This window comes from Acanthochromis polyacanthus, chromosome 5 (assembly GCF_021347895.1).
Source record: "Acanthochromis polyacanthus isolate Apoly-LR-REF ecotype Palm Island chromosome 5, KAUST_Apoly_ChrSc, whole genome shotgun sequence".
NCBI lineage: Eukaryota > Metazoa > Chordata > Actinopteri > Pomacentridae > Acanthochromis > Acanthochromis polyacanthus.
The window spans coordinates 32,996,694-33,010,034 of NC_067117.1; the positions used below are offsets into that span (position 1 = coordinate 32,996,694).

General features: G+C 36.8%; 1 protein-coding gene across 1 annotated transcript in view; it reads left to right on the forward strand.

Annotated features, from left to right (window-relative positions):
- The first annotated feature begins 930 nt into the window (after positions 1-930).
- Positions 931-13,341, forward strand: part of LOC110964371 (protein SSUH2 homolog) — a 35,195-nt gene continuing 22,784 nt past the window's right edge. The window contains exons 1-4 of the mRNA XM_022213077.2: positions 931-1,055; positions 8,354-8,440; positions 8,521-8,596; positions 8,713-8,842. Coding sequence (XP_022068769.1) covers positions 1,040-1,055; positions 8,354-8,440; positions 8,521-8,596; positions 8,713-8,842 — 309 coding nt within the window. The 5' untranslated portion in view covers positions 931-1,039. The remainder of the gene's footprint in view (positions 1,056-8,353; positions 8,441-8,520; positions 8,597-8,712; positions 8,843-13,341) is intronic.

Consider the following 13,341-nt stretch of genomic DNA (forward strand, 5'->3'; position numbering starts at 1 on the left):
CATTCAAAGTTCTTGATATTTTCTGTACTGACTGACCTTCAGTTCTTAAAGTAATGATGGACTGTTGTTTCTCTTTTCTTAGCTGATTGGTTCTTGTCATAATATGGATTCTAACAGTTGTCAAATAGGACGGTCAACTGTGGACCAACCTGACTTCTGTACAACACAAATGATGGTCCCAACCCCATTAAGAAGACAAGAAATTCCACAAATGATCCTTGACAAAGCCCACCTGTGAAGTGAAAACCATTTCAGGTGACTACTTCATGAAGCTGAGAGAAGACCACGAGTTTGCAATGCAGTAATAAAAGCTAAGGGTGGCTACTTTGAAGAATCTAAAATATAAAACATGTTTTGACATATTTTTTTTTACACTTTTCTGTTTGCTACATAACTCCATATATGTTCATTCATAGTTTTGATGCCTTCAGTGAGAATCTACATTATAAATAGTCATGAAAATAAAGAAAAAGCATTGAATGAGAAGGTGTGTCTAAACTTTTCACTGGTAGTGCACATAAGAAAATTCCTGTTTAGCCAAATGACTGTTTATCATTTTCTATTTGTTTAATAACGGTAACTTTTAAAATAATTTGTTTTATTGTTTGATCACAGATAGGAAGTAGTGAAATTATTATTATCATTGTGCATAATTTTAAAAATCTGGAAAAATCTATGAGAGCAAAATTTTAAAAAGTATTTTATCGTATGGTATTTAATTGTGAAGGTTTGGTGCTTAATTTTGAAAAGTTTGGTGTTTAATTGTAGATGCTTTGTGTTTAATTTTGAAAGTTTGGTGTTTAATGTTGAAAGTTTGGTATTTAATTTCAAAGTTTGGTGTTTCATTGTAGAAATGTGGTGTTTGATTTAGAAAGTTTGTTGTTTAATTGTGAAGGTGAGGTCTTTAATTGTGAAGGTTCGACCGGATGTCAGCGTCCTCGCTTCCGTCACATTGATCATCAGCTCTGCAGCAGACGGAGGGTCTTTGTGGTGATTTGAGATTGATACGGATCTAATCGGTGTGTGATCGACGTGGAGCATGATGAACAGTGCAGGTAGGACTTTAAACTCATCACAAAACACCACAACAAACACAGGGCGGGAGCCTGAACGCAGCATCGACCCACTGCAGCCAAAATACTCGCCCCCGGGGCAAATCTCTGAAACTGCAGACCAGCGCTGCTAAAAACTGAGTTTCTGGGACTAAACTGAGTCCAGGTTCAGCTCGGTGCAGATTCTGGCTTAAATCTAGTTGAAAATAGGGTTTTTTTTGTCACAGATTTTTTTTTAATTCTAATTTTTATTTATTTAGCTATTTTTGCAGAATTTAAGCTTTTAAAGCGACCGTGAATGCGACATTCACCAAGATTAAGAAACCAGAGCCAGTAAAGTGGATATCAGGTGAAACATGATTATTGTTTACCTGCAGGACACTCAGACCAACAGCTGAAAGCTCACAGAGGAAACGTGAGGACAACTACTGCTGCAGGGGCGTCTGTAGAAGCTTTCATAAGGGGGCACTGAAACCACAAGACAGAGGGGAATTCAGGATTTCTGAGATTAATGGGGGGAATTTTTTGAGTTTTTCATTCAGAAAAGCTCAAGAGAAGAGAATCTGCAGGGGAAAAGTTAGCCTGTGATATGTTCAGGGACATCTGGGTTAAAATGTCAGTTTAATCAGTTCTTACTTGTAAGTTACCACAGTGAAAACAAACTCATTGTCATGCAGGAAATTTATTGTTTTTGCACCTTGTGATTGCTTCCATCTGGTTTATTCTCATTTGAACTCTTAATTAAGTAGCAATAAATGTATATTTACATTCTAACACTGCAAATTTCTCACTATTAGCATTATCTTAGCATTTTAAGCAGAGTAAGACGGACTATTGAGGTGTTTTCTGTGTCGCAGGCAAACTGAGCTGGTTTTTATAAGGCTGCCGGGTTTATTAGACTCAGCTCTGCTCTGCTAATGTGCTTAGTCTTTATCTTTCTGCCTTCAATGTTAATTAGCCGCTACCTGTGATGTGTTGCCAATCGGAGGGAACAGTGGGCGGGACTTAGCGGAAACCAGGAAGTGACTGCAGCAGCTGCATCAGAGGACAAATAGCCAAATATCGGCCTCAATAATCAGTCAGACCCAGTAATCCTCAGCCTGGTGCTGCAGATATCATCCTTAAACTGTATTTATTTATTTGTCTGACATATTTGTTTGTATAACTTTGATTAAACTGACATTTTTCAGTCCTTTTGTTTGAATGTCAGCACAAACTGAAGCCAGAATCAACCCGAATCACTTCCAGCGACGCATCAATCAATTAGTTCTTTACGCTTAAATTAATCAGTCTGAGTAATTTTTTAATTAAAATGTCAGCTTCTTAGATGTAAATATTTGCTGGTTTCTTTCCTCCTCTGTGACAATAAACTGAAAAAGTCTGGACAAAACAACGCTTTCTTTTACTATTTTTGAACTTTCATTGGACAAACTAATAAATTAATACAGTAATATTGTGCTTTTATGCCAACTGTTGCTTCGTTTTTCTGTTTCTGGCTGGTTATCACTTATTAAAGCAAAATGTGCCGATTAGATGAAAGGATTTGAGCTTATATTTGACTAAATAATGGTAAATAAAGCCATGTAAATGGAATTATAATGAAAAACAAAAGAAGAGGTTGAAATGAAGGAACAAAAAACAGTCTAAATTCTGTGATTTCAGCTTCTTAAATGTGTTTTTTCCTCATTTTTGACAGTAAAATATCTTTGAAAAAAATAAGTAATGTGAGGAAACGCTGATCCACACTTTTTACTATTTTCTGATGTTTTAGCAAAAACACACAAAAAAACCTTAAATTAATACAGACAATACTCAACAATGAAGATAATAATTAACTTTTGTCTTAAATATTTGCTCTGCATGGAGTTGTAGTTTCTAATGAATGGTTAGGACTAGAAAAATGGGAAATTATGAGGATTACATTAAAGATGATTAGAGTTTCTGTCTATATAAATACGCGTGGAACATGTTTAGAGATAATTTAAGTCCTAATACAAGACAAAATAAGATTAAAATGAGGGAACAAGACAAAAAAGTTATTTATTCATGATAAAGTTGCAACGATTAATCAATTAGTTGTCAACCTTTAGTTCAATTAACAAGTTTGAGCAACTTTAAAAGAAAAACTGTCTTAATGTTGTAATTGCAGCATCTTAAATGTGAATATTTTCTGGTTTCTTTCCTCCTTTATGACAATAAACTGAATACATTTGGACGAAATAAGACATTTAAAGAAACTTTGAGCCACATCTTTCTTTATTTTCTGACTTTTTACGAGACCAATCAAATTAATTAATACAGAAAATACTCAACTATAAGATTAGTCATTCAATCTGCATGGAGTTGTAGTTTCTAATGGCTGGTTATGACTACAAAAATGGAAAATGATGAAGAGCAGATTAACGTATATTATACTTTGTATCCTAATAAAGCAGAGTGAAACATATGTTTGTGTTTAGAGGCCATTTCAAACCTAAAGACAAAAAAAATAAAAATGAGGAAACAGGGAACAAAAGTGCTTATTTATACATAATAAAGGTGAAATGATTAACCAGTTAGTTGTCAACTATTTCAATCAATTAGCTAACTTGAGCAACTTTTAAAAAAATTATCTAAATTCTGTAAATGCAATGTCTTGAATGTGAATATTTTCAGCTTTTTCCTCCTTTTTGACAGTATACTTAATAAATTTGGACAAAATAAGACATTTAAGGAAAGTTTTGTCACCATTTTTCACTATTTTCTGACTTCATAAACGACCAAATTGATGAATTAATAAAGGAAATATTCAGCAATTAAAATAATCATTAAGTGTGCATAGTGTTGCAGTTTCTAATGGCTGGTGTCGACTACAAAAATGACAAAATATGAAGATTAAAGTGTTTAAATGAGGCAAAGGTGGGTGAAAAATATTTATTGTGTTCTTATAAACTTGCAGTGATTGATCAATTAATTGTCAGATATTGATTCATTTGATTAGTTTGAGCAATTTTTTAAAATATAAACAGTATAAATTCCATGACTGCAGTGTCTTAAATCTGAATATTTTCATTTTTTCCCTCCCTTATGACAATAAACTGAATATTTTTGGACCAAGCAAGAGATTTTAGTAAACTGATCCACATTTTTTTTTTTTTTTTTTTACCATTTTCTCACTTTTTATTGACCAAATAACTGATCAGTGAATCTAGAAACAGGATCTCTTGGGATAAAAATTATTTTTTGCAGCTCCATAATGATGCTGAACCGCCTGGATGCTGCTGTCAGGTGGCACCAAAACAGGAGCCTGAAGACGTAAAAAAAAAAAAGCAACAAAAATGTGATTGTGATTCTTTGGACAGGAGTGGAAAAAGTTTAGTACAAACAAACATGTTGCTGCACGTTGGAGATGAACAGTCGTGGGTCGGAGGTTTTCTGTAGCATCAGAATTCTTCTTTTATATAAAAGGTTTGTTCCAACATGTTTGACCTTTAGCTAAAAATGCAGCTTCTGTGATTTGGATTTCATACTCGAAGACACTGTGATGGTATGAAGTCACTTTTCTTCATGCAGACGGGTCTGAGAAGTGTTTTGTCTTTTAATAAAACACCAGAAATCCATTTTTCATCAGCCTGAAAATGTAATAAAACAGAATAATCAGATTTCCTTGTCCTTGAACTACTCATCTGTGACGTGCAGCTCTGTTGAAGAACTGAACCAAATCTGAGCTTAAAATCATATTTTGTCAAAATTGAATTATTCTACAAGTCTTACTTAAAAAAAGGTAAAATTACAACATTTATCAGCTAAAAACTGTATAAACATCAGAAACTGAACTAAATCTGAGCTTCAATTTATGATATTTCATTAAAATCAATTTATTCTACATCTGCTTTAAAAATTCACCACAAATAAACCCTTCGATTAAGCCAGACTCCATAAAAAACAAAAACTTCTGTGATGTTCGGTGCAACTTTGAAGCCATCAGTGGCTCAGCTGTGACCAACAGTCATGTGACAAACATTCAGTGTTTTTGGCTGAACTGCAGACTGTATTTACAGAGCAGAGAGGAAACAAATATGGAAACCAATAAAAAAATGTAAATAATTAAATATCTATAATATGCAAAGCCTCTTATGTTTTTTTAAAGAGTTAGTAACAACTGTGTACATTTTGAAAAATGTTAAATATGTTGATTCCAGTTTTTTAAAATATAGATTAAAAAAATCAACTTTTGTTTGTTTCCTGCATTTTCTGATTTCTGTCATTCAAACTGTGTCAAACTGCAAACAAGACATTTCTGAGTTTCAGTCAGTTTGCATCACCTTTTAGTTGTTTTGTGTCTTTTTTTATGGTTGTTTCGCATAAAATTTTGGTTCTGCACCTCTATAGAAACAGAACAATGATGACTAGAAGGAGAGAGGAATCTTCTGTGCAATTATGATACAGTTAGAATGACAGAAAAAAGTAGAATTTTAAAAATTATTTTCTTTACAGACTTTTAACAAAACCCTGAAATCAATAGGTTTTCTGCATAATTTGCTATATTTGTAGTCATAGTAGAAATTACACCACCATGCAGAGTGAATATTAAAGAGAAAAGTTCTCGATCAGTTTCATTGTTGAGCGTTTTCTCTCTACTAATCGATCGGTTTCATCTCTAAAGTGTCGGAAAACTCCCAGAATTTTTGTCACATGACTTTTGGTCACAGTTGAGTCATTCATGTCTCCACTGATTCACCAAAGAGAGCAGAATTTTTGTGTTTTTACAAAATCTGTTTAAAACAAAGAGTTTATTTTTGGCAAATTTTGAAACGAGACATGTTGAATAAAATTAGTTTAAATTTGGTTACAAATGAGTACTTCAAGGATGAGCTCGACAATTAGTTTTTACAGTTTCTGGCTGATAAAGTGTCCTTATGGAGCTTTTGTGTGTATTTTGTTGACACTCCAAGTAAGAAATTAAAAGTATTACAAATGTTCAATATTAAATCTTTGCTTCTTTTCAAACCCAAAGGAGCTTTTGGACTGAACTCCTCCAGCGTTTAACTCTGGATAAACAAAAGAGTTCTTTTGTGATGATTCATGAAGTCGAACGAAACAATCCACTGAAAAAATAAATATACGCTTTCTCACAGGAAATCTCTGGTACTGTTTTTTTTTCTTAGAGATTTTTGAAGGATCATAACTTTAGTCCTCAATTAACAAGGCTGGTCCTAATAATAATTAAAACTGTCAGCCTTAATATACTGTAAAGTATAGTCAGGTAAAGTTGTAGTTCATATCATTTAATATCATTTTGTGAGGTTTTATTCTTTTATAACCACATTTCTTTGGGAAAATCACCTTAAATAACACCGTAGAGTCTTAATCTCAATATTTAAACTTGTTGGAGTTAATTTGCAGCACAAATTAAAACTTTTTTTTTCCGGAAAAGCACTTTAATGCATCAGCTGTTTTCTTGAAAAGGGTGTAAAACTAACATTAACTTGAATTACCTACTTCATATTTGCATGTTTAGGATCTCGTTGAATGTGTTTTCATTGTTTGTTGTCTTGTAAAACAGCTTTGATTGCTATGAAGTGCTGCACGAATGTAGTTATGATTATTATGATTAATTATTCAGATTATATATGATTTGATCAGAAACGTGGCTGATATCGGAGCTGCAGTCGGTGTTTTTAGTGAAAAACTTCCACAGCAGATAAGCTTTATGGATTAAAGTGATGATGAACCTCCGTTAGTTTTTGTGATCGGGCTGATTGATCAGATAGACGCTGATCATCTGTTGGTTATCGGCTCATTCAATGCCACCAGATAAACTCGGAGGGGTAAAGTTGGTGTCTGTGTGGGAATTCTGTGAGGAAAAGCTCACACTGAGAGTTCGTTTTCCTGAACACAGAACAGAGTGGGGCCTCTTTAAAGCCCCTCCACCACCATTTAAGATGACTTACTGGAACAGCTGCGTGGGCGGTGGGAGGATCCAGGGAAATTACTGCAGCCTCTCATTTCATGTTTACACTACAGGAGTTTTAGAGGGCGGAAAACGTGGCATTGCCCTTCTCACTGTTTAACCAGAGTGAGGAGGCTCCAATTCTAACAGTTTTTCCATTAAAACATATCCTAAACTGAAGAAATTTGCCCCCTAACCTCCTCAGAATCAGCTGATTTTTTTCTTCTGCAACAGCTTTAGTGTATTTAATGAAGTTGTGCAAAGTTTTATCTTTATACTATGAATATTCTCAGAGTTACAGATGCAAATTTTGCATTTTTTAATACTTTTCCATCATTTCTAAGCCTCATCAGTCCAGCAGATTTACATATGACATTTGAGTTGTTAAAAACTGCAACCAGATCAGGTATTTTCCTTTTATTGTGGCTAATGCTAATGTTAGCCACATTAGCCACAGAACATGCTAACACCAATGACTGTCCTATTCTTGTGAGGACACACAGTAACCCACCAGTCCTTGTTTACTGGTTTAAAGTTTCCACAGAGATCTGACCAGTGGACGTATCATCAAAGCTATTGGTAGCTACATTAGCCACACAGTGTGCTAACTCAAAGGATTTGACTATTGTTGTGGCTAATGCTAATGCCACAATAGCTGCATGACATGCTAACCCACAGCATTTTCATACTGTTGTGGCACATTACCCTCATAACATGTTAGCACAAAGGATTTGGCTATTGTTGTGGCTAATGCTAATGTCACATTAGCCATGAGTCAATGAGCTAAACCACAAAATTTTCCTTTTGTTGTGGCTAATATTAATACTAGCCACAATAATAGCAAATTTCACAGACCATGCTAATATGAAGGATTCTTCTATTGTTGTGGGGACACACAGTAACCCACCAAGTCCTTGTTTATTGGTTTAAAGTTTCCACAGATGTCTGATCTGTGGGCATATTATCAAAGCTAGTGTTAGCCACGTTAGCCAACTCACAGGATTTGGCTACTGTCGTGGCAAATGGTAATGCCACAATAGCCATATGACAAGCTAACCCAACATGTTTTCCTGTTGTTGTGACTAATGCTAATGTTCTAATGCTAATGCTAGCCACATTACCCACACAACATGCTAACACTAAGGATCCTCCTTGTTGGCCCCTACTGGTTCCTCAGTTCGTCACCAGATCGATAATATTAGGAGTCCATCTAGTAATTAGTGGACTAGGGTATGATTGATATGGTTTGGTATGATATGATATCGCCATGCTAGGTTAGTGTTATAGTTGAGTTAATGATATAAGCAGCAACCAAAGTTCTGTCCATTCCTGCTGTAAGAACTTTTAGTTTGTTTGTTGTTTTTTCCAGCTATCTACCCCCCTCTCAACGCCCCCACCGCCCAGGCCAACATGTTCGGCACCGTCCCCGGATACGAAGGCCTGGTTCCTGGAGGAGGTAAAAGGATTCTCAGCTCTTCACATAATGTTCATGTTTTCACGGCATAACTTTTTATACAAGTGTCGCCATATCTACAGGAGGTTTCCTTCCACCTCCGATGCCCGCTGAGCCTGTAGCTCCGCCCCAACCAGGAGCTGTACCTGCCGACTGGAGGTACGACATCACCTGAGTGGCTCATCCACCTGTAACAACCAGCCAATCACCTGCATCTGTGGAGTTTAGGGAATATTCAAGTTTTTGTTTTTATTGTGTTTATGTATGTGTTGCAGCATCCCCTCTCTGTCGGAGGATGTGGCTTGTGATGCGTTCAAGAGCTTCGCCTCGTCTCACTGCTGCTACAGTAAAGCTCCGGCCAACGATGGCGTCATCACCAAGATGGAGCCATTCAACACGTACAGGGTGACTGATGTTCACACTCTATGATGCTGTTAGCTGTTTAAACATAGCCGAGCTCCTGTTGGTCCCGCCCCCTTCAGGTAGAACACTCTCTCTGTCTGTGCTTGACAGATGAATGAGTCTATGAGAGCAGGACTTTCTGTCTCCTAACTTTCTCTGTGAGCATCATTTTACATGAAATATCTTTGAATTCTCAGCACTGGTATTGTTTTTTACTCCTGTGTTGGGTGAGTTTGTCAGACGACGTCTTAAAATCTGTATTTCAGCTGCAGAGTAGCAGCCTGGAAATGAAGTAAATGCTGGTTAACATGTTGTCTGAAGGAGTTTCAGCCACTATTTCATCCTTGTTCTGCTGTCTGACAGCAGAAACAGGAAAATACATGAATGAGAACAGCTTTATTGCGAATTCAGCTGTATCAAAATGCAGTTTATGTGAGCACAGAGAGCAGGAGAGAAGCTAACAGATGCTAACAGCAGCTGAGTTTAGGTTGAACTGAAGTACAACATGAAAACACAGTAACCCTCTCACTCCTTGTTTACTGGTTTAAATTAAAGTTTCCATGGAGCTCTGACTTATGAACATACCATCAAAACTAACATTAGCTTCATTAGCCACACAGTGAGGCAGCTCAAAGAATTTTTCCTTTGTTGTAGCTAATGCTAATGTTGGCTACATTGGTCACACAAGCTAACACTGTGGGGACATTAGCATCAATAATACCAGTAATCCACTGGGGGTTCAGTTCCTCAGATGCTGTCAGTGCATGAAGTCTCTTGTGTTCACTCTTAACAAAGCTGGACCCCTATTGGTTTCTCAGTTGTTCCAGATTGGTAAAGTTAGGAGACCATCTTGAGATACGGACACAGGAATTTCAGAAGTAAACTTCACATTCTCACAGCTTTTATTTTACATCTCTGAGTTTAGAACACCCACTAAACAGTAAAAAAACAATCCCCGTATGGGAACTTTGATTCTACATTAACAACAAATTTGAGTGCTGACATGCCTTCAACTTGGCCATATCAGCATCAGCTATGCAACTCTGTCACTCAGCTGTAATGACTGCATGTATGTTACGTGACTGGACTTGTGCACGAAGCTCTAATAAATACCACCACAGGCTGTTATGTCAGCAAGATTTTTATGCAAGAACATCCGACTCGGTCACTGAACCACACTGGATTAGACAGGATGGTGCAATATGTATTGTGTAAAACACATTTTCTGTCAATAATTTCAACTTGACTTTGTGAAAAGCAAAAGTTTTTTTGGGAAATCTAAAAAAAATTATAACAGACTTCTGCATTTATAACTTGGGCCTCATTCATCAGCCATGTGTACACGTATTTCTACACATACTGTCCAATCTATCAACCTTTTCTCCTTTACTGTACATTTTTTTAAGCATTGGCAACACTACGAGCAAAACAAAACAAACTGGAGCAATAAAATAAATGCAGCATGGCTCAAAAACAGTAAATACACAGTTTTATACGAGACTTATACAATGAAATTATTTCAATACAATATCGTGATTTTAAGCTTAGATCTGAATAATTTGCTCAATGGAACTACACATCACAGATAATACCTTCACTGTTAGAAAGTTGAAAATCTGATAATTACCTCCGCCAAGGAGGTTATGTGACACCCGACGTTTGTGTGTCCATCTGTCTGTCTGTCTGTCTGTCTGTCTGTCTGTTAGCAAGATAACTCAAAAACGCCAGGGCAGATTGACATGAAATTTTGAGGGAATGTAGACTATGGTAAGAGGAAGAGCTGATTTAATTTTGGTGGCAATCCGGAAAGGATCCTGGATTCTGGATCACTTTGAATTTTTTTAGTATGTTTTAGTATGTGGTCCGAAATATGACAAAAGCATCATAGGTTAGTATGTCGTCCAACAAATTGGAGCAAGGTGTCCAGATAGCTCAAATGTTTAAGAAGGTGATTTGTAAACAGAGATGCAGGTTCGATTCCAGCTCAAGATCCTTTACTGCATGGGTTTCCTGTTTTCCTCTCTATCCTTGGCGGAGGTCTGCACTCTGTGGGGAATATTCATTTCAACCTATCTATCAAACAATCATGTTTTAATTCTATCTTTAGTTATAATCCATTTAATCATCAAAGGCTTGCGGTTACAACTGACCTTTCAAAGAGCTGAGGGGAAAACTCTTCCCCCTCGCTTCAAACTGACAAACTGAAATAAGAATAGCATCTAGGATGGCAGTTTAGCGTGGACCGGTGACAGTTTTAAAATAAAAGTGAAGAACATCCATTAAAACTATGCAATACCTGAAAGAAAGAGGGGGGTCTGCAGTTACAGAGATGTGCAACTTGTCATGTACTCACAGAGGACAGAGACAGGGCAAGAGGTTCAAACAACAGCCAGATGTTTAAACAAGAATAAAAGTTAAAGTATTAAACCATAAAACAATATTGGGGAATTAAGATTAAAATATAATGTTCATAAGAAAAATATTTAAAAGAAAATGTAATCAACAATGTCTTAAATTAACAGTAAATTGGGGACAGGCATAGAAATCTTATATTAACCTATGAGGATCCTAGATTAAAATAGGGATAAAATCAGATTAATCTGCCTTATACAAATAATTAAATTATTGATATTGTTGTACTGTTATTAAATATAAAATTTAATAAGCTGAATTAATAAAACTGAAAACTCAGCATAAATTGAGCAAGAAGCTCAGACCTGTTGTCTGCAGAGAGCTGAGTTGTGGTCTGTGGAAAGCTCACAGGAAATCACACCTCAGGCAGGCACATATACACACATGCAAAGTACTCTCAATACAGGGTGAAGACGGATGTGGTTGGACGAAGACTGAAGACATCTGGCAGTGTGAACCAATCAGAAGACAACACCTTCTTAGTTAAAAATTCATGTAATAGTTTAGAATTCACTCTCTGTTGCAAACAGCTGCATGCAGAGGAATATTGTCTTAGTTTTAGCCAATCTGATGTCAGCTAGAACAACAGGGAGTCTGCATGCATGCATGCATTTCTGTACTATCCAATGCGTTTTTGTTCTAAATATTCTTAAATGAATATTTTGACTCTGAGTCATCCTTGTCTCCGAGTGTTTTTTCCGCATTAACAGTACCAAAGAATCTGCTCTAACAACTCTCTGAGTGCTTTTATAGTTTTACAAATAAATACTTGCATTTTGGTGATTCTGGAAAAATATAGCACCAATTCCAAACCTGCCAGTATGTTTTTGGGCTTCAGAGGGTTCAATGAGCCACAACAAGAACTAGAAAAGCACTCGGAGAGCGCATACCTCCGCCATGCCGTTTGTCTGTCCGTCTGCGTGTCCGTCTGTGTGTGTGTGTGTGTGTGTGTGTGTGTGTGTGTGTGTGTGTGTGTGTGTGTGTGTGTGTCTGTTTGTCTGTTAACAGCATAACTCAAAAAGTCATGGACGGATTTTCACCAAATTTTTACAGGATGTCCGGAAGAGCAAGAGTAAGAATCGATTAGATTTTGGAGGTGATCCGAATCACCGTCTGGACCCAGGAATTTTTTGAAGGTCGAAGGACAATTGAGATATGGCCACAAGGCCGCCTAACCAGGCGGCCGCCAGATGGTAATTCGGATCACCTCCAAAATCTAATCGATTCTTACTCGTGCTCTTCTGGACATCCTGTAAAAATTTGGTGAAAATCCGTCCATGACTTTTTGAGTTATGCTGTTAACAGACAAACAGACACACACACACACACACAGACGGACCGACAAACAAACTCCGGTGATTACATATGCTCCTGGCGGAGGTAACTAGAAAAGCACTCAGAAAGTGCAGACCTCCGCCAAGGATAGAGAGGAAAACAGGAAACCCATGCAGTAAAGGATCACGACCTGGAATCAAACCTGCGTCTCTGACTCAGTTCTGTTTACAAATCACCTTCTTAACCAGTTGAGCTATCTGGACACCTTGTTCCAATTTGTTGGATGACATGCTAACCTATGATGCTTTTGTCATATTTTGGACCACATACTAAAAATCACATAACCTCCTTGGCGGAGGTAATAAAACATACTAAAAAATTCAAAGTGATCCAGAATCCAGGATCCTTTCCAGATTGCCACCAAAATTAAATCAGCTCTTCCTCTTACCATAGTCTACATGCCCTCAAAATTTTATGTCAATCTGCCCAGGCGTTTTTGAGTTATCTTGCTAACAGACGGACAGACGGACGGACGGACACACAAACCCTGGGTGTCACATAACCTCCTTGGCGGAGGTAATAAAATATTTAAATTTTTCTGTCATGTTTGTAATGTGTTCCTGTAACTTGTGGACCAAGAGACCACAAGTTAAAGCGGAAGCTTTTCTTTCTACTAAAACTCACCTCATATCTGCTGTGTAAAAACTGCCTGCAGTTAATCTTAAAAGTCCCTGAATTTTTGTCACATGACTGTTGGTCACATCTGAGTCACTTATAACTTCGTGGTTGCCTGACAGATCACACAATTTTTTTGC